The sequence below is a fragment of the Danio rerio genome, chromosome 8 (genome assembly GCF_052040795.2).
Source record: "Danio rerio strain M-AB ecotype USA chromosome 8, GRCz13ab, whole genome shotgun sequence".
Lineage (NCBI taxonomy): Eukaryota > Metazoa > Chordata > Actinopteri > Cypriniformes > Danionidae > Danio > Danio rerio.
In genome coordinates, this window is record NC_141028.1 from 42,889,884 (window position 1) to 42,913,286 (window position 23,403).

Here is a 23,403-nt window from a genome sequence, read left to right on the forward strand (position 1 = left end):
TATATGTAATAGGCAGACTACCTCAGACAAACACAGCACATCCAAACACTGCAGTGCTTTTTACTTTTTTGGATAAACTTACATCGGAGCTGCCGCAATGGTTTGTCTATTTGTCATCCTCTGAGAAAACACTTGATGGTTGCCTAGTTACAAGAGATGCCAGGGGAGCGACAGTGCAAGGCTCATTGTTAATGGTAAACCATGCGCTCGCACTTGTCACTTGAGATCAAAGATTTTTTTTAGCATTGGGGTTATATAGTCATTTAACTTCACAATTTGATTTGTTGCAAAATTTATTTAAATAATGATAATTAGTTCCTTTACTTGAAAGCACAGATTTGATTATTATAAATAGTTTGTAACATTTTATTAATCAAGTTTAAGAGTCTCTTTAGTACTTAAGTTTATTTTATTATAAAGAGATAAAATATTTTGTTTAAATATTTTTGTTTTTGACTATTAAAACTATCTGACTTAGTTATGACTTAGTTATGATGGTAAATTAAAATAAAGTGGTGACCGAATTATCTGAAACATGATGATATCATATATATATATATATATATATATATATATATATATATATATATATATATATATATATATATATATATATATATATATATATATATATATATAAAATAGCCCGCCTATTATTAGACCGCTTGTTTATTTTTTCCCCAATTTCTGTTTAACGGAGAGATGATTTTTTTCAACACATTTAACATAATAATATTAATACATTTTTTTCAAGACACTTCTATACAGTTTAAAGTGACATTTTAAGGCTTTAGGGTTAACTAGGTTATTTAAGTTAACTAGGCAGGTTAGGGGAATTAGGCAAGTCATTGTATAACAGTGGTTTGTTCTGTAGATTATCGAGAAAAAATAAAGCTTAAAGGGGCTAATAATTTTGTCCCTAAAATGGTTCATAAAAAAATTCAAAACTGCTTTTATTCTTGCCGAAATAAAACAAATAAGACATTCTCCAGAAGAAAAAACATTATCAGACATACTGTGAATATTTCCTTGCTCTGTTAAACATAATTTGGAAAATATTTAAAAAAAAATAAAAAATAAAAAATAAAAAAAATCGAAGGGGGCTAATAATTCTGACTTCAACTGTGTGTGTGTGTGTATATATATATATATATATATATATATATATATATATATATATATATATATATATATATATATATATATATATATATACTTATTTTTTTTTTATATAAATGTATATCTCCTAGTCTGGGGAGTGGTTGATGTGGATTTAGCATTAAAATATTATTCGAAATCTTACAGTGTGAAGTCAACACTGTATTAGTTAAATTAGCAAAACTTAGAACCAGAGTGTTGCATATCTGAAAACATTTATTTATCATAAAACTTATCCCTGGCATATGTTCGGTACAGACTGTTTTTCATAGCTATACAAACAAGGACCCACACAAGGGGCTGATTCAAAGCTGGAGCTCTACATCTTCAGGAAGCAGAAAAATCCCTTTTCCCCCATCATGAAGCCAAGATAAGATTTGGAAAATATTATTATTTCTCATGAAATACTATGCTTTTATCCTATTATGTAAACACCCCAATGCACTTGTATTACTTCACTACACCACAGTAATTTTAAAAGAAAAGCTCAGCAATTAAGAAAATTAGTTGAATTAGTTGAAATGCTGCTTTGCAAACAAATGATTTAGCAACAAATTCATATTTATCAGTCAAACTGTTGTAAAAACACACACACTCCACCAGCACGTTCGTGTCTCTTATGTGTGCGCACGACTGCATTGATTGTCTTCAGGCAGCTTTTCCATGCATTTCACATCTCGGATAATGAAGTCGCAAAAGATATGTGGATGACTCATATTACTTACACCTGCATATTCTGATAAATGTGAAAAGCGTCAGGATAGCTCACCTGACTCGTGGTAGCAACAGAAAAATAAATCAAGGCTCACACAGGTAGCATCCCACATCTTGTGTTTTATACTTCTGTCACGATAAATCACAGAAAATAACTTAATACGAGCATCAGAGAAAAAAAAAAAAACTCCCGTGCACATGCGCTTGTTACAGAAAGTTCACACATTCACTCACACACACAGACGCAGACAACATTCACACACACACACACACATAGACGCACACACAATGGCAAACGCTCTTAAAGGAGCCGGACCCCATTTTCACTCATTACAGACACTTGTCAAATTTTATTTTAGAGAGCAGGCTGGAGGTTGACTGATTGTTTACACAGCAGAAAAGCGTGTGCTTTTACGGGCGTGACGTGGAGCCGATCCGCGAATAGCAGCACATTATGACGATGACCAATCAGAGTCACTTAACGGCGGGCCTTTCAGAGGAACTAGGAAATTTGACAGTCGTTTTCATGTTAGCTGAGTAGCTGTGTATAATCAAAGTAAGATATATGAAAAAAAATAACGCAATTTCCTTCAAGTGAAACATGAGCACACTGTGCTTTGCATCTTATAAACACAACCAAGCCTTAAAATTACATTCTGGACCACCCCTTTAAACTCTGACAGAACAGATGTATACCAGAGAGATGGAGAAGGAATTTTTACAAATCAATTGGTTTTTCACTCATGTTAAGGAGATGTTTACTAAGGCTAAAGGAGAACATTTACTTATCACTGCCAGCAACAACAAGACACGAACGGTCCTGGCAGACATGTTCCTTTTACGCACCCTCTAACTCTGTCTGCTTCTGTTTGCAATTGTTTTATCTTTCTTTCCATGTTTCACTCAACTTCACCCAAAAGCCTTACTCCCTTTGATTTATTGGCTTCCTATTAAATTTCCCCCTTCACCATTCCTTCTGTTTCTAGCTCAAAACTAAGAGAATCAAGAGTTGTGCTTTGTAGTAAGCGTGCAGAAAAAATAAAAATAAGATAAAATGTAGTTGGGGGAACATGGTTGGATGTATAATATATTGGCTATAAGAGGATGTTTTTTGTTTGTTTGTTTGTTTGTTTTTTTTCATTCTTTATCTTGAGTGCAATAACTGCAGACCAGGGTTTAGGCCCATGTTGCATTCAGTGAATTACAATCTTACACACTATAATCAGTGCAGCAGGTAACGATTTTGCTTTTAAACTAGATAGCCAGTCAAAGCACAGAACATCCCGGCATTATGGATATTATTAGCTGCTTATTATTATTATTATTATTAGACACTCATTTGGACATAAGCTAATGTGCTCTTTTTAACAAGGCAGTTCTCTCTGCATGTGTGTGTGAGAAATGAACAGACGATAAACAATATGCAACTCACTTTTTGTGCAGATATGCCCCATTTAGGCTATTTAATTTTATAACTGCCACTAACGTGGGCGACGCAGTGGCGCAGTAGGTAGTGCTGTCGCTCCACAGCAAGAAGGTCGCTGGGTCACTGGTTCGAACCTCAGCTCAGTTGGCTTTTCTGTGTGGAGTTTGCATGTTCTCCCTGCGTTCGCTTGGGTTTCCTCTGGGTGCTCCGGTTTCCCCCACATTCCAAAGACATGTGGTACAGGTGAATTGGGTAGGTTAAATTGTCCATAGTGTGTGTGTGTGTGTGTGTGTGTGTGTGTGTGTGTGTGTGTGTGTGTGTGTGTGTGTGTGTGTGTGTGTGTGTGTGTGTGTGTGTGTGTGGATGTTTCCAAGAGATGGGTTGCGGCTGGAAGGGCATCTGCTGCATAAAAACATGCTGGATAAGTTGGCGGTTCATTCCGCTGTGGCGACCCCGGATTAATAAAGGGACTACGCTGACAAGAAAATTAATGAATGAACTGCCACTAACAGCTATACAAACAAGAACCTATTTTGAGTGCATGACAATGTTTTGCATATAGTGGCAGTTATTATTCGTTATTAATAATGTTATTATTAGTAGCCTATAATAAATAATTATTGATAACGGAAGTTACTCTGCGATCAGGTAATGTGATCCATTGGACATGATGATCTTAATAATAGCTTGCAGTGTGTGCTGTGTCACAGTTTTTATATCTTGTATTGTGTGCAAATTTAAGATATGTGGTCAAAATTGCAGAAGATTCTCTTCATGTGTGTGCTGCAAATAGATATAATTATGGGTTAGGATTTTCAAACTCCTGTAGTCTGGGCCTGCCTGCCTGCCCGCCCGCCCGCCCTCCCTCCCTCCCTCCCTCTCTCTCTCTCTCTCTCTCTCTCTCTATCTATCTATCTATCTATCTATCTATCTATCTATCTATCTATATAAATATATAAATATATAAATATATATATATATATATATATATATATATATATATATATATATATATATATGATTATCTCATAATGAGAAATGTTTAATTTTACCAGTGTAAAAATGGTCTAATAAAGACATATGTCTCAAAAATAATAATTCGGAATTTCTTTAGGAATATTAATAATTGTATTAGGATGTCATCACTTTACTGTGAATTAACAATCAGGACATATTTAAAGTAGTGCTGTAAATCGATTTAAAAAATAACTAATTAACCCCACTTTTTTTTTTTTTTTTGCAATTATTCGCAAATAATCGAATTTAAAAGACTAAAACCTGTCATTTTGGCAATTTAAAGGTAAAATGAATGTAAACGCAAGGCAAAAACTATTTAAATTCTAAATATAACTGTTTATTAGAATTTTTGTTTAACTTGTAACAGATTACTTTATGCAAACAACATATGCACAATAAACCATCAAGATCCTGGTTTGACAGCCATATATATTACAGATATAAAAACACAGGCATGAATTTCAAATCAATCAATGCCAATAAAGAATAAAAATTATTTCCATGTTGGATTCTAAGTGGACTGGAAAAGAAATGCCAAAATACAGGCATTGCAAATTTGGAAAATGGAAAATTATAATAATAATAATTAAGCATTAAATACAAACAATTGCACTTATTGAAAAGTTGTATTGCTGTGAGTTGAGAAAATTATTTATAAAGTAGAAAAACTTTGCTTAGACTTTTACATTAAGCCAGTTGCCAAGACAGTCCAGTCTATTGACATTATTGGTGGTTAATGTGCACCATTTATTTGGAATGTTTTGAGTTGAGAGTGAGAACACTCTCTCATAATCAGAATCACTGAATCAGCATATGCATTTTGGTGCCTAATTTTGTTGCCACTGGTGCTGCGACAGGGACATAAGAAGCATTAAGTGGTACATCAAAAACACGCACAGGTACGCATTGTCACAACAAAGACTAATTCTAACAGGGTCTTTGGTTACACTATCTTTTAAAATTTAAACAACTTTGAGGGATATACAGACAACGTTTATGCATTTGTTCTTGTTGCTAGGAAATGCGCGTGTGCGCACACACACACACAGACACACACAAACACACAATGCGCGCAGGACAGGGCAGCCGGAGCGACCCCCTTCAGATTCAACACGCATGATCGCGTTCATCAAATTTGCTTAAACTAAGCGTTCTATATGGCCGTATTTCACATGGATTCTGACTCATCAATGCGAAGCAGTCGCTTCACAAAACTTGCGTTTAAGGGCAAAACATGTCAAACTTAATGAAACATTGGAGTGCGCATGCCGAAAGGCAGAGGAATGCGCTATCTTTGACAGCTTGCGACTTCATCTGCTACTTTCACTGACACATGTACATGGAAACCAATACTCCGCTTTTAATATGATTAAGATAATACTCTTATTAAGAGTCTACCATGTAAGCATCGATTTTTGATTACCTTAAAGGACCACCGAGTCACGAAATGCGGAGGTTTTTTTTTTCCGTTCGCCATGCGGTATCAAATTCCATTAAAACAAAAGTCGAAAGATTAAAAATGAAACATACGAAATTAGATGAAATTCTGGAGGAAACATGGATAACCTGGTAATGCAACATTAATTTGTTTTGCTTTCAAAAAGTTCTTTCTTGGTCTTATCCACATTTCTTTGCATGTTGAACACACAGACCACAAAAGGAAAAAAAAAAAAAAATTAAAAATGCAACTGCGTTAATTGCGTAAATTTTTTTACGCATTAAATATTTCAAATTAATCACATGCATTAATGCACTAATTTTGACAGCACTAATTTAAAGTCATTCCAAGTCTATACAAAATTGAGCATCTGAACCAACAGTAGACCTACACATATAGGAATAATATTAATATTGTTTTTTTTTTTATCAAGAATAACAATAATAATAGCCTACTCATGTTAACCTTTATTTTACATCTACAGAATCGTGAGAAATCTGTAATCTAAAAAATTGTGATTCTCATTTTAGCCAGAATCGTGCAGCCCTAATGTTTGCATTAAAAACTTATATTTTGGGCTACACACTCTTTTGGAATATTCTCCATTTCAAGTTAATTACCAGAATGTGTTCCCACTCTGAGCCTATAAATGTGTCTATATTATGGTTGTAGATTGATCAAACAAACAACAGGTGTGCTGACAGTGGATTTTTACTAATTAAATAATTGAATATAATAATATAAACCTAAGAGGGAAAACGCACCTCACTCCTACAATACTGTAGGTTACAGTACATTCATTCATACACGCATCTAGAGTGCCATTGTCGGTCCAGTGTTGTTTCTGGCCTGGTTCAAGACATGAGGTCAGATGGGAAAAATGTACTCACATGGACCCAGAGCTCAAAGTGCATGTGCGAGAGAGCAAAAGCTACATTTGTGGGCAGAAAAGCATTCTTTAACAGCTGTCTTCTAAAGGGGTGGGGAATTGACTTTCAAAGTAGTGAGCTAGTAAGTGGGATGATTGAACTACCAAATATTGAATTAAGAAATCATTTTAAAATGTCCTACACAATTAAGTTGGTTTCACGTTTATGGGCCAATATCAATTCTACACCTTAGTCATTTTTCTTCCCTCTAGCCGTCCGTTTTGCACATTAAAGCGATATAGGTAATCTCAGTCTCTGTATACTTCAAACTAGGGCTGCCCGATTCTGGTTAAATGAGAATCACAACTTTTTTTTTTTTTTGTAATTTTTTATTTTTTTTTTGGCTTAAAAATCAACATCATGATTTTCTCACGATTCTGTAGATGTAAAATAAAGGTTAATATGAGTAGGCAATTATTATTGTTGTTTCCCAAACAAATGGTAAAACAACAATAATAATATAGGCCTATGAGTAGGTTTACTGTCAGTTAAAATGCTAAATTTCCTATAGACTTGGAATGGTGGACTTGAATAAACTTTCAATGTCCTGGTTAATGCACAGCAAAGTGATGACATCAAAATACAACTATTTACAATTTGATATTTATTATCAATTTATTATTATATTTATAATCATTATAAGTTGAATTATTATGTTAGATGCAGGCTTGTAATCTGTCACTAACAACATTATTAGACCACTTTTAAAATGAGACATTTGTCATTATCATATTTCCTCCTGCACTACATTCAACGTTATATAGGCGTGAAAGTAGTTATAATGACACGGTTACATGCTTATTCTAATGCACAAACTGTGTTTGCTATAAAAGAAAAAAAATATCAAATGCTGTAATCAATACAAATGATTATGTAAACTCCTAAATGCGATACAATTATTTAAATGATGTGCGCGGTTTTGGTTTTACTTTCGCTGTGCAACAAACTGAATGTTATTTACAACTTTATAACCTTTTATTCACAGCCTATGCAGGTTCTGTTTAATAAAGCAAAACAGCTCATAGTCAGCTCTCGTGTGATATCAGGGCAGTGAATACATCATACATGACAACAGAAAATACATTTTTGAGTGAATTATACCGTATATGACTCTTTCAACAGCATTTGGAGATGTCCACATTGCTGGGAAATGTATATAAAATAATGTAAAGACTTGTGCGACCGCCTTTATGCATCTCTCCTGAACTTCAAAATATAACTGACTGAATCATAAAAAGGCTGGATTAAGATCGTGTGGGCAAGTCAAATCAAGATCACCAATTATTTTTTTATTAATCTTGCAGCCCTAACTACTATTATTAGTAGATGGTAAACAAACTATGAACAACTCATTTGTAAAGTGTGAGTTAATATATTAGTTGTTAGTTATTAGCTTATGTATGTTATTGGGACGTTATTCTAAAGTTGCAACTATTACTCATTTTCTAACAGTTAATAAATGTAGAATAGCTGCAACTTTAGAATAACGTCCCAATAACATGAATAAACTATAAACTGATACTTAACAAGTCTTAAGTACATAATTTACTAACAGCTTGTTCATGATCTATTACTAATTTATTAGGTACAGTTATAAATCATTAAAATACAGTAACAAGTCATTTATAATTTATTAACAAATAGTTTATTAATGGACTTAACTAGCTATGACGGATAGTTATTTTAGTGTTTTAAATCAAACTCAAAAAGTTCTTTGAGTTTGTTCGGCAGTTCAAACTTTTAGAGGAAGCTAGTTTTGGGTCCTTAACATCTTTAAACTACCATTGGTCAGTGATGACAACACAATTGGTGGGTGTGCTCTGAAACTCCTAAAAATCGGATTCTTTGATGTGCTACATATCCATGGAGATCAGAACAAGAAAGGAGAAAAACTTTCAGCACCAAGTTAGCAAGATTAATACACTAGAGAAGGTTGTCCAAACTTTGTCCTGGAGGGCCAGTGTCTATAGTTGGGCCGATAGACGATGCCATAGTCCATCGCAGACAGCTAATAGACAACACAATGCTGAGCCGGCATCGCAAACCATCGTCCCACCCCCGTCGCAAACCGGCTCGTGAAAAATACACCCTCACCTGTTTAAACTAATACGTTTTAGTGTGAAAATGGCATTTTAGTAAGAAAACAATCCACATCAACAACCAAACATTTCTGAACAGCCCTCCGTCTGCTGAAAACGCACATCACGTTACCACACACACACACACACACACAGCTACACGCTGTCATGCGGTCGTCTGAGCGCCAGGCAGAGAGCAGTGCATTATACCTTTTATAAGTTTCTATTTTATACCTTTTAGCATTAGGTGGTGGTTTTGTTGTACTGCGCCTTTAAGGCTAGTCCCACCGTTTCTACGTGCCTTTCAGCATGCCTAATCTCCTCCCTCGCCTGCTTCAGACAACAGACAGACATAAAGGAAGAAGATCTCACATAGCGTTTGTGAGAAATACTACAGTAAGAACTTTACCAATGAGTATTTAATGCATTTGCTGTGCAACGAGTCACACACAATGTCATTACAAAGTTCACACACACACACACACTCACACACACACGCACGCACACACGCGCGCACACACACACACACACAGACAGCGAGTGTTCAGCTTTGCACTCTTTTTGCACGCAAATGTGACAGGATACAGGTTAATATCCACTGCCCTGAGGATATCTATTATGTTAATGTTACAAAATAAACCTGATTTAATGTCCACAAACTGGGATTGAAGAGTCTTCTTTTATAACTGTTCTGACACGCAGCTGTGGTGATAGAGTAAAGCTGAAGTAAATCGCTTTAATTCATTACTTGTTTTACATTGTTTTAAAACATTTTAAACTTGTAAAATCCTCTCTTGGTAACATTTGATGATGATTGATGATACTAGCAAACTGAACAGATCTTTTATTCCCAGTTGCTTTGCTTTGCAATTGGTCCACCATTTATATGTTGTTAAATTGAAAAAAAAAAAAAGGACTGGGTGTGTTTATATCACCCCAATCTGACTGTCTATACACTATACCTACACATAAGTCTATCCAAACACCATGAAAAGTAAATATTTCACCATAGGAGCCCTAAGTGACAGCTTTAGGCGCGTAGTACATGTTTAACAAATAGTTTTGTTTAAAATCATCTAAAATTGCAGCGTCAGCGCATTCAGAAATAACAGTTTGTTGTCAAAAGACGCTAAACGCCCACTGCCTTTGACAGCAGAAGCCGCTATATCCTGAGAACCAATCAGAAGACAAGAACCGAATCACATGTTTTCAATGTAGCAGCGCACCGATGAGCCGGCTTTATAAGGCTGTTTTATTCTGCTTTCAATTTCAAAAGATGAAGTGTGATGAAGTGAATGAGCGAGTCCAACTGTCAGTGAATGGCAAATGAAAATGTTCCTTACCTCAAAACTCTGTACATTATAAGAAAAAGAAAACTTAATGTACCGTCAGAAGCGTAGCGTGCATTCATAACGTTTGTTTGTGCAGCAGCGCTACTTTGAAGGAGTCAGATTAACATTAGCTACATTAAACAGTCATATAGCATCATGGGCAGTCCGTGACCATTGACCCATTAACTCTAGTCTTCTGACTGTACATTCTTGTACATTACTTAACCAAGTCCAAATACAGTGCAAATGAAAGTGGGAGTGGGTATTCTGTAAAACGTTATTAAGCCACAAAAAACGACTGTGCATCTTGCATGACGTAATGTATGAGTTAACAATGACATGAAATAATGTGTGTGGGTGTAGTATTGGGGTTCTCATTCAGTTTCAAGGATCAAAGGGAAAGGAAAAGGAAAAGGCGAAGGCGTATGGGGCATTTATGGAATTGGGATTGGGCCCAAGTTTCATTTGTACAAGACAATTTGTTCAAAAATAGCTACTGTGGGTGCAGCTCAGTAGTATGAAACTAATTTGTAGTTGTATATACACACACTAAGACTGTTTAAGTTATCTAGTTATCTAGTTAATAAAAACAAAGAGCATAGAATCACCAAGAGGCGACACTCTAGTGCAATTTGGGAAACAGCCACAAGATGCCGATAGTGTCACATGGTGGCCATTTTGGATTGAAAATTCCAATAGAACAACAGCATATTATAAGTCTGTAAAATAAACTATTTAAAAATGCTGATAATTGTCATGGTAAGTGTTGTATTGTCGTTTTTCAGGTTGTATCTCAGCTTTAATGCGCTTTTTAAATAAATACGTGAATAAAAAAAACAAAGCAGCTGCTTGTCATTGCGACAGCAATATGATCCAACGGACGGCCGATCGGTTTCACTCCAAAATGGCGGAATCACGGGGCTGTTGCCAGGCGCTGCTGTTGCAATGAAACGTTCTATTGAGTGTAGCCTCTTTGTTATTCTAAGCTCTTTGATCCACATTAGCTAAATCAAAGTAAAATATGTTTTTAAGTATAAGAAACTGTTTCTTACAGATATCTGATTTAATTGTTTATTATTTTTTTACAACAAGTGAGGGTTAATCGACGTTCACCAAGAACGTAAATGTACCCAAATTAGCCCATAGATTAGTTTTTATTGGTAGTCCCTATGCCAGATGTTAAAGGCCATATAAAATACAAATTTAAACTAAAAACAATACTCAAACATCATGACATTTTTTTTCTGAAATCTCAATATTACCCCATTCAAGTAGACAGTAGTTGCTTTTGCATGTCCAAAATAGCTGCTTGAAGGATTTGCAAAAATGGCTGCCAAGTGGACAAGTGACTTCAGTGAGTGACTACCAAGTACATACTAATGCACACATATACCAATCACTTATTATTCATCTGAGAAAGAGTTTTTAAATTCTGTAATTACATGCAATATAACGATTTAAAATTTGTACAGAATCTTACCTTTCTACAAGAAGTTGCAGTTGTGTCGTGCAGCACTTGATTTTGTTTTGTGCCTCTACATTCAGCATCTCACCAGCACTAAGTCCATTAATCTCCATGATGATGTCACCAGGCTGAAGACATGCCGTTTCTGCCTTACTGCCAGCATTAACCTGGAGACAAAAACATTCAACCAATTAGAACTCTGGAGCTTCATTCATTAGCTGTTTAAAATAAAGAATACAAGTCAGATGCATGTATGTTTTATATACATTATATATCTATGTAGTCAATATTTGAAGTGGATCAAAATTGTTTTAACACAAGAATGTTTGTTGTTAAATAGTTTTCGGACTACTTTGATGAAAGGTTTTGATCCACTTCAAAGGTTGACTAATGTATATATTCCATGAGAATACTGTGTGTTGCACCAACCAGATGAAAATCAGAAAAAATACATCTGCAGAGCTTGGCAAAAAATAAGAATCCTGTTTTTAGACACAGTGCTAAAAAAGTCTGTTTGAAACTAGGCTGTGCATTGTAGGGTTGTCACGATACCATAGATTTAGGCCACAATACTTTACCAGCTGAAGTATTACTATACCAAGTAGTATCACGATACTGTGTTAATTCATAACTGAAATCTACAAAATAAAGTTAATTGTGAGAAATACTATAACAATTATAATACTTCAATTTTAATTTATAATTCCCTTACTATTGAAAACCTGTTACTTGTCAACCCGTTATTTGTTTTTTGTTCTTAAATTTATTAATACAAACTGTCACTTTTTTGTTGTTATTGCAATAAATAAATAAATAAATTATTGAACACACCATATGATCTGGCATGAATGCAGAAAACTATGACGGTATCGGTATTCAACTCTGCCCCGTCTGTGCTCGAATAATCTCATTGACCTGCAGCTGCAGCCATGGCTCAAGTGGAATGAATCTAGAAACAAAGTTGTCTACAAAGTTGTCTGACAAAAATGTCACTTCTCCTTAAAAGTTGCGTGTTCTTTTTTTTATTGTGTAGATAACTGAGCAACAAAAAAGACATTTAAATTAAAATACAAATTATACCAAATGAAATTTTTTACAAGAAGAGATTCGTTTTAACAAAATATGAAGTTAAAAATATTGTTTTCATGGTGCTTCCTGTTGCTATTTTCGCCTTTTCTCATCTAGTGTTTGTTTTTCAGTCTTATTAAGAATCAAAAAAAAAAAAAAAAAGAATCTCGCGTTAGGGAGCCTTTTTTAAGTGAGTGTTGTGGTCATTGTAGCTAATTCATATTCAGCAGATGCATATACAGTGCATCAGGCATGTGCACACATAGATTCATGGAGATCCAGGGAGGTGATCAATAACTCGATGGTCACTCTGTCTGAGCTCCAGCGTCCTTCTGTGGAGAAAGGAGAACCTTACAGAAGGAAAACCATCTGTGCAGCAATCCACCACAGTCCTGTAAGGTAGAGTGGCCAGACGGAAGCCACTCCCTACCTGAAATTTGCCATCAGGCATCTGAAGGACTCTCAGACCATAGGAAACAAAGTTCTCTGGTCTGATGAGACTAAAATTGAACTCTTTTATTTGAATGCCAGGTGTTAGGTTTGGAGAAAACCCTACCCTAGTCAGGATAGAGGGAAAGATGAATGCAGCAATGTACAGAGACATCCTAAATGAAAATCTGCTTCAGAATGCTTTAGACCTCAGACTGGGGTGACTGTTCATCTTCCAGCAGGACAATGACCACGCCAGCAAAATAGCAATGGAATGACTTCACAACATCTCTGTGAATGTCCTTGAGTTTGGAGAGATCTGAAAATGGCTGTACATAATCGCTTCCCATCCAACCTGATAGAGCTTAAGAGGTACTGCAAAGAGGAATGGGCAAAAACTCCCAAAGGCAGGTGTGATGAGGTTGTGGCATCATGTTCAAAAAGACTTGAGGCTGTAATTGCTGCCAAAGGTGCATCAACAAAGTATTGAACAAAGGGTGTGAATACTTACAGTGTGTAAATGTGATTTTCAGTTTATTTATTTATTTATTTATTTAATTTGGCAAAAATTAAAAAATATATAATTTTCACATTGTCATTATAGGGCATTGCGTGTATAATTTTGAGGAAATAAGTTATTTTAATTCATTTCGGAAAAAGGCTGTAACATAATAAATGTGTAAAAAGTGATGCACTTTCCGTATGCACTTTACATGCTCTGATTTGTTAATAATGTAGGTTTCTAGATATACCAGATTTTAATAGGGACAACACAGGATATAAAGCATATTTTTACTGAAATTTAGTGAATGAATTTAAGAGAATTATTTTCTATAATGGTATACAATACTAGTACAGAATACCGGAATGCAAACAGATATAGTTTATTGCCCCAAAACTCCTAATGACTGGTATTTAGGTTTGATGGCATTTAAATGCTTACCTTTATCATGAAATCTCTTAAATTGTATGCAATTTATTAAAGCAGAGCAATTCAGTAGGCTTACGAAGCAAATTAAACATAAAAAACATCACATATTATAAATATACTTTATATATTAGATTTTTCTAATGCTATTGTTGAAAATAGTTTAACAGAGTTGTATTTAATGTAATCAGAGTCTTTAATGACTTTATAAGGTTAAGATGTAAAGACTTACTGTTTCTCCAATTGCTTAGGTCAAAAATGGCAAACTTTAGATATTTAAATGTGTATTTTTCAATGTAAAACAACACAAGAAAAGGCACAAATGGTATACATGAAAAATAAACTGAGAAATGACAACATATAATACCAAAAAATCTGTCAATTGTATTTGTTGTCTCCTATTCCGATCCACACATAATAAATATAAATAAAATAAATTTGATATATATATCAAATCCATTAATTTCTAAATATAGATTTTCTGAACAGTCTCTTGTGTGGGATGGAAAAAAATACTTAATAAAATCACGTGACAAATAAATCAATGTTTTGATCACACCAAACATTGTTTACTCCATACCATCAACCTGACTTTCTTTTAGTGTTGTTATAGTTGGCAGGATTCCTAAAAACAACTAAACAAGGCATGCTTTTAGCTCAACCAAGTTTAGAATCCCCTCAAGACTTAACAGTCAATAAGGCCACCACCTCATTAGTAAAAGAAAAGGAAAGCAACAGCTCAGTTTGATTCAAAACACAGACACAGAGCACAGCACAGAGAGGCCTTATAGACTGCCAGCCAGTTGTTGCTGTTGTTGATGCTGGCAGAAGTGGCATGTCTGAGGACCTGCTCGAGTGCCAATTAACTGTTGCTACAGAGATGCAAAATGAAGAGTGCCTTGTGTAATCTGAATATGCCTCAATCATGCACAAGTGTGAATTTCTGTTTTTTACCTCTGTGCATGACAGCAGATAACACAAGTACTTCTAACGAACTTTCAGAAAATGAATTATAGGGCTAGGACATGCACTAATTTACATATCCAATACTCCACTACCTTTCCTTCTGTCACAATTTAATATATTTTGTGATAATTAAGTGTTTTGATTATACAACTACTATGATTTGATATTTAGGTATGTTGTGATTTTGGTTTGCACATTAAGATTAAAACAATGAAAAATACATCATACCCTTAAAGTGACTGTATAATGAGAACATCTTTATGAAGTTTTATTACATGAGAATGCACATATATACTTCTTACATTGTAAACATTGTATAATTAAATCTTAATGTTAAAAACAATTTCTGAACTTGCACATGAAAAGTCAAATATGCAACAAAATTAATAATAAAACAAAAACAAAGTCCTATAAAGTCATTTAAGTCTGTATAATTATCAAAGACAACTGTTAAAATCTCTTCAACAACAGAATTAGAAAAATCAGACCATGCATCTGTTGCATCATGTACAGTATATGCATCTGCTGCATCTGTCAGAAGTTTAGCGATTGATAACGCAGAGCCTAGATCAAACAGATTAAGGTTGAATGCATGTTGCGATAACAACACGTGATGCGAGTCACAGACCGGTAAACATCTTCTCAGATGCATTCATCACTACAGCGCATTGTGCTGCACTTCTCAAAGTACTTTTTCACTGGCATGCTGTGAGCAAAACGTGGCAGTGGAATACAGAATATTATCATCAACAATCAAGCAGTGCATTATGCTCAACTTCCATATAAATGAAATAAAAATGCTTGCTTACTCTTCCTCCACCATGATGTTGCTTCCTTTGGATAGATATAATATCATCTAACATTAATATTGTAAACAAACACATCTTGTGGTAAATTAAAAGTGACAACATCTACGCTCCACATCTGTGAAAAAAATTCAATTGTTAAATATATTACCCCAAATTAGAAAAAGTTGGGACAGTTTGGTAAACGCAAATAAATAAAAGAAAATGACAAACACTACATCATAACACTACAAAGTGGTAAATACTTACTGTTCCAACTTTTTTTTATGTATTGCAAGAACTAAAATTGAAATACGTGTTTATTAAACAAATAAATAAATGAATAAACAAAACAATAAAAATTGAGAGGAACACATTAAATAATGTTGGTTGTATTGCCTGCAATGAAATACAAGTAAAGTTAAGTTTGGAAATCACTACTTTATTTGCTTTTCCATTCAGTCCCAGCATTTCCTGATTTGTGGTTGTAAATCAATTTTGGATTACACCAATCAATTATAAAATGGTATTTAAAATAATCTCAATCGTGTGATTTTTTTTTTTCTCTCACCCCTAATAAATTTATCCGTCTCCTAAAATACTTTGCCACTGTGTAAAAGACGTACATGAAAAACAGGAAGAATTAGTATAAGGGGGAGTTCAGACAAAAGCAATGCAAAAAGTAAAAAAGCACTAAATCTGTGCCTAAGCACATTTCCTGCTATACTACACCCAGACCTTTACCTCCATGACACCCTTTGGAACCCCCTTAAAAACATCATGCTGTTTTATTGTGTGTTACTACAAACCACTCTAAATACCAAAAAAAAAAAAAAAAAAAAAAAAAAAAAAAAAAAAAAAAAAAAAACATAAATCGCTTATATTTAGTTTTAACTTATACATTTTACAATGTCAAATTTATCTTTAAATTTGAAGCATTAACGTTTAAATAACTTTAACTCGTTTAACAGGGAGACAGACATATTCTGGATATCATTCCAATATATTAGACATACATTTTATTGTGTTTTGAAAAATAAATTTAAGTATTGGGTATTTAAAACTACGACTATAATCTCATTTTTTGTTCATAATAAAATCATTATGGTAATAAAACAAATTAAAAAAATATTTAAAAAAAAGGGAAATAAAATCCACAAAAACTGAAAGTCTCAGAGATTAAGATTTAAATCCAAGATAATTCATGGTTACAATGCAGCTGTGACCCGGATCTGAAGGAAATGTGCCATTAGCTTACTTTAATTAGAAATCCTGTGGTGTTTTTCTGGAAGGCGATGCAGAATTACTGTAGCTGAGAGGAATTGGTTTGTTTCCATTTAAAACGGTCTCAAAGCCCACAAAAAATAAATGAATAAAAATAAAAATATAAAAAAAAATAATAAATGGGTTCCAGACTAGGTGGCAGAAGTACAGCAGATTCAGAACTTCCCAGCAGAAAAACAGCATTGAAATCTTGTGCTCAAACGTCCAAGAGACCCAGATCAATGTTAAATAACATTTAACCAACATACAAATAAGTGTAAATGCAATTAATTACGTTCTCGTTAAACCTTTCTTGTTTGTTTCAAGCCTCCTCGATTCGGCCTTTTTACTTTTTCTTTTGTTTATTTTTACTTTTTACTCGTGTATAAGGAAACGGTGTTGTAGAAACTCCACTGAAGACATCCATAAGCCTACATATTTAATTTTGTTTGTTAAGCATAAAGATTTGTTTCAAAACTATTTCTAAATTCAGTTCTAATGTCCAGCAAACAAATAAATGAACAACAATAACAAAGTGTGGTCAAAACACCTGTCCTATTCTTGTGCCCCATATGGTGATGCATACATCTCTGAAACCCGACAGACGGACAAATGTCAACTTGATTTTATTAAAACAAGTATAAATATGCTTATAATAAATAATACTGCTAATGATAATAACATTATACAAATGTAAATTGTATCATGAAGAAACTGAAAATAACCAAACATGAAGGCATGGAGGTAATGTTTTTTTATATTTATGTGGAAAATAATGTTTTTTGTAACATTTTAATCCTTTATTTATGTTTCCTATGTAAAGATAATTGTGTATTGCTGTATATCCAGTGTGTATTAAGCAATGTGTACACGTTTTGGACCTGCATAGGCACATAACTGATGCGCTCCGTGCTGGACATTAAACCAGCTTTCAGTTGATGAGTGTCGCAGTCAATTTCAGTTTCTCAAAAGAGCAACGTGCCAACAATGTGTCTTAACACACCTTTTTAGACCGGAACACTCATGAGGTTTAGCAAATAAGTTTGCAATTTAAACAATGTGGCGAAAATTAAAATTAGGGGTGTGCTGGTCTGAAAAAAACAATAAATCGCGCCAAACACGTCTTGCGCCTTATTGCAATTATTATCTTATTTACCCAAAAAGCTACTTTGTTAATGTTAAAGTTGAAGTAACGTAAATAAACACCCTTTTACCCTGTCAAAAACACCTCAGTGCACAGCAAGTCATTTCACATCATATCTCTTTAAATGAGCTGGATCAGGAATGACAATCCATTCTTGAGGAGTTAAACCTGCACAGTGCCCACAGCGCTTAACCAAGCCTTGATTTTTTGCTCACTTTTGTCTGTATGACTGACAATGAGTATTTTAAGCTGTCTACCCATTGTGACGACAAAAGTTAAGATCGGGCTATAGGCCATTTTCTCTGTTGACTCTTTTGAACTGGGATTCTGTGTAAGGACATCTGTGAGCCTATAAAGTTACATCTGAACACAGAGCAGACTGCATGTATGATTGCTTCATTGTTCAAACAAAAAAATGAAAAGGACCATCATTAGCAGTTTTGCTATCTGTTTACAAGAGGAGAGATTTGAAAAAAACCTTACTAAGAGGAGCTTGTAGTTTGCGGGCACATACCGTACAAAACAAAAACTAGCTGGTTAGGCCTAAACCAGCATGAAATTCAAACAATTATGGCACATAAATATAATAAATAAATAAATAAATAAATAAATAAATAAAAAATAAAGCTGCATGGTTTCTTTTCAACTTGGAAGTTGGAAGACACAACAGTAACTTAGTCAATGTCACCTTTACATAGAATGGAGAATAAAACTAATTCCAAGTTCAGACTGAATGATTTTAGCCCTGATTATGACTCTCCGAATAAGAATAAGTAAATAAGACAAGTAAATAAGACATCATCAAAAACCAAAAAGACATTATACTTTTGATCACTGATATCTACCTCTTTTAAATGAAGTTGTTAGACATTAAGGTATAATGTTGAGCAATGACTCATCATATCTTACAAGTACTTTGGTTAACAGAAATTAAAATTTACCTTGGAAACGGTTATGGCCTTCTTAAAGTCTCGCCCTCCAGATATTCTGAATCCCCACGGGGATGGGCCAATCAGGTTCACTGTAAACGGCATCATGTGATCACGAGCTGCTGTACAATGCTCTAATGAGAGATGTGTGAGAGAGAGAAAAAAAACAGTGTTAAAAGAGGAGAGCGTAAAAGTGGAACACTGACAGAAGGAGAAAGACTTTGTCAATTTTGATTTTACATCAAGCTGAAATGCCACAGATGCATCTCATAGTTTCCACATCTCTAAGCTACTGGCTGCTGTTGAAAGCTAAACTACCTTCACCTGTTTTTCAGAACACCTTTCATCCTATTCCACTTGACTGCACCTCAAATCTACCAACAGACACAGACGAATTTCACAAGTCTGACAAGCTGTAGCAAACATAAGGAATGAGAAAAACCACTTCAGAGTAGTATAGATTTACATTTCCATAAACATTTATTACTTAAAGTTAAAAAAAAAAAAAAAACGGACAAAAATTGACTTTATTTTTATTTTTTGAGGAGAGGAATTTTTGTTTTGATTAAATAGTTGAGCAAGCCTGCAAAGTAGCCTCACAGGAAGGAAGGAAATAAAGCAATAAAAAGGGGGGGAAAAAAGGAAGGAAAGAAGGAATCTGACATTTTAAAAAAAATTCTGCTATCTTTAGTGTAAATCATAACAGTGTTGATCATTCACTTATGCACCGTTCTTCATTAAGCTCTTTGAGGATATGTGGGTTTAATGACTACACAGTAAAAATGCACCTAACCCCATAAAGACCAGGTTAGATGTTGGTGCAAGTAGTTATTGCTAACACATGTGAGGATGAAAAGCACCAAAAATAGAAGCTACTGAAAGAAAAGGAAGACCAACAGGTAGGGCTAGAATATGCCAAAAAAAATTACATAATTCAGGGCTCTCGATTACACATTCACCACACACATTTGAAACTTCGTGCCACAACATGTATGTCCCATGCTAAAAATTAATGGAGAACACGATTAATGAAAACACCCACATGAAAGTAATTGTTACCGATCTAACATAGGAATCTGCTGTTGTTGTTTCGAGATAAATGACGTGACCCAGCCGTAAAGACGTTCATTACTGCAAATATCAACACTGACAAAACTCGCTCAGTGCACTAGACTAATCTTAAAAAATGCCGCAACCTGACGCAAATAAAAGCAATAAAATGCAACCCACTAGCCAAATAAGAGTCATTTTATAAATTTTTTCAATTTTATATTTTTTATAATTTTATATCCGCTGCGTAAAAGCGTGCAGGATAAGTTGGTGGTTTATTCCGCTGTGGCGACCCCAGATTAATAAAAGGGACTAAGCCAAAAAGAAAATGAATGAATGAATCAACGATATAACAAAATAAAAATATTTTTTCTTAAAAAAGTTCACAAAATAAATAAAATAAAAATAATTCATCTTGAAAAAGGTCTCCTTTTTAACCCTTTAACTACCCTATCAAGAAATAAAACTCCTAATGTCACTAATTAATGCATTTTTTTTCCATCACATTCCATAATGTCTAAAATATCAACCTCTACCAAATGGTTGATATGGCAGTTTATAGTAAAAGTGCCAGATTAAGTACATATACTATGAACAATCTGAAAAGTACGAAGTGTAATACCAATTTATTTTTAAAAATGCGGTACAGGTGAATTGAATTAACTGCATTGGCCATATGAGTGTGTGTGTGTGTGTGTGTGTGTGAATGAGAAGGTATGGATGTTTCCCAGTATTGGGTTGCTGCTGGAAGGGCATCTGTTGTGTAAAACATATGCTGGATAAGTTGGCGGTTATTTCGCTGTGGTGACCCCTGATGAATAAAGGGGCCAAGCTAAAGGAAAATTAATGAACAGCAGCTTTTTTCTATATAATTTTCATATATTACAATTAGTTAAAACTATGATAAGGTTGTAAAGGTTTTAACAGAATTATTATGAAATGGGGGGAAAAAAAAGCCATATCGCCCAGCTCTACCAACAAGTGTGCAGGAGGACCCTACTGTTTACCTAGCTTACTGCTCCCTAAAACAACCAAGCAGAAATGCAAACAAGTGTACTTAGGATTACATAGTTAGAGAATCTGTGTTGCTTTTCAGAAAGACTTTGAGGTCAACATAAAGATATATGGACTATAAACAAAGCTTAATATTAAACTACAGTGAACGCTTTTATGCATGCTATTGCTAGGTCAGTAATGTGATAGCACTAAATCAGGGGTGCCCAAACTTTTTCTTATAAAGGGAAAAAAACAAACTTTATTGAGGGCTGTGGGCTGAATAAATTAAATATACCAAACTGTATTACATAAAATTTGCTCATTTGTTAGCTTATTATTTAAAAATATCTAGAAAAGGTGCTTTAAATCATATTAAATGATGATGCAGTACAGTTTTGAACGTTTTATAAATCAACTTATTATAGTAAAAACATAAACGATCCCATTTATAACACAATGAAGCTCAATACTGAATACACTAGTCGAGCAGCTCCTGCCGTTGACTAGAGTTGCTCACCGATGTCTTGTGCATTGTACTCTCTGTCTAATGACGGTATTTACATTTTAAAAGTCTGATTCATATGAAACATTTAATTTGTTTCATTTTTTGTAGCTCCTTAATTAAACAAAAAAACAAAAGGTATACATTGAATTCGAAATGACGATCTATGTCAAAGGCATTCGCTCCACCTAACTCCCCATCATTCTCTCTCTTTGCAGATGGGATGGCATACCAAACCAAAGGTTACCACAAGCCAACATTGGCCCGAGGGCCCTACTTTGGGCACATCCGCTCTAAAAAATTACTACAACCAAGTACATGAGATCCTGTAGACCACTTTTGCTTTGGTTGTCAGCAGAGGCATATACTAAACATGTAATGCACCCACACACACACACACACCATTTTCACACAAAAAAAATCTAATTTTCTCATTTACACAGATATGACAACATATTGTTTTCAAAAACTTTTACATCCTTAAAGTTTGCATTTTCAGGCCAGCAAAATGTCATGATTGTGTAAACGAAAGGCAAAACTCTTTAGAAGTTCTCAGATTTTAATTAGATGCAGTGTCATGTACTGTATACAGAACCCCAGAGTTCTGGTCTAGGAATACAATACATCTTAATTTAATTTTGCATTCCCAGTCTTAAATTTCAATGTGCATTCTCTACTGTCCCTGCAACAAAACTGTCTAAAGAGTTTTGTTACACAAGCTGATAACAAGCATTTTGGAAATATTTACTGTAGGTTTATTCAAATTATTTGTTTTGGTGAAATACAATAATCCAGTGACTCAATGACAAATCTGAATCAGCAAACAGTCTAGATCTGATGTCCATTAACTGCTAAAAACATTTGGATGAAAACAGCGGTTTTCCAGAACTAGATCCCAAACACATTTTATTCTTTCAATTTATGCACCCTTCCAAACCCACACAACGTTTTCTTCTGTGGTACATAAATGGATAAATTATGTGGTCAGCCAAGACTGTGCTCGTTGCTCATTAACATGCAATGACATAACAAAGAATCGAACATTTTCAAGCACCAAGAAGGACTCAAGAAATAAAGTTAGGCAAAGTGATTCACAAATTATGTTTCAAATCTCATATCATACAACAGCTGTGTTGGGTCAGAATATCTCATTGAATAAGTCATTGATTTAAAAAAACTAAGACGAGATTTATCTCAATTGAAATGAACATATTAACCAGCACATCATTAAATCTAAAGTAAGCAGCAAAACTATGGGACAAACACTTACTCATCTCTGTCAACATGAATGTTTTTTTTTTTTTTTATTAAAGGTCCTGAAGATTCACGTAAAGCATTTGCCTGCAGCAGAGCTTTGTAAAAGATCCCACCAAGGTGTTCATGAACTATTTACCTTACAGCAAAAACATGCTCAGACTGTCTAATGCAAACCTTTAAAAATGAAGACTATTTGCTGTCAGGTTCAAGTGACAAATGAGAACTAGCATTTTTTTTTGTCAGTCAGCATATGGTCTCTGAAATGTGATCTGTGATGTTTTGTAGATACTGTAAATATTGTATTAAGAAAATAATACTTTTTTAAAACACTGTTTTAAGTGTGGACAGTGATTCCCTTTTGATACTGAATTGTGGTTTACTGTCTTCCCTGCATGTCCACTTACTAACCCTGATTTGAATTTCGATAGTTTCAATATTCTTATGCAATACTGTAAACAGAGTCAACCACCCAACTCTTATCAAAAGTTTAGTGTCACTGAAGGGCAGGACCAGAAAACTAAGCTGATCAG

The 23,403-nt window shown here is 34.3% G+C and overlaps 1 protein-coding gene across 2 annotated transcripts in view; it reads right to left on the minus strand.

The window, feature by feature from the left end:
- The window catches only part of pdlim2 (PDZ and LIM domain 2 (mystique)), a 117,881-nt gene that overhangs the window by 64,820 nt on the left and 29,658 nt on the right, over nt 1-23,403 (minus strand). Inside the window, exons 2-3 of one of the 2 annotated variants that reach the window (XM_087263502.1) lie at nt 19,081-19,202; nt 11,572-11,723 (exon numbers count right to left, since the gene is read on the minus strand). In XM_087263502.1, the coding sequence (XP_087119628.1) occupies nt 11,572-11,723; nt 19,081-19,176 (248 nt within the window). In that variant the 5' untranslated portion in view covers nt 19,177-19,202. 2 annotated transcript variants of the gene reach the window in all.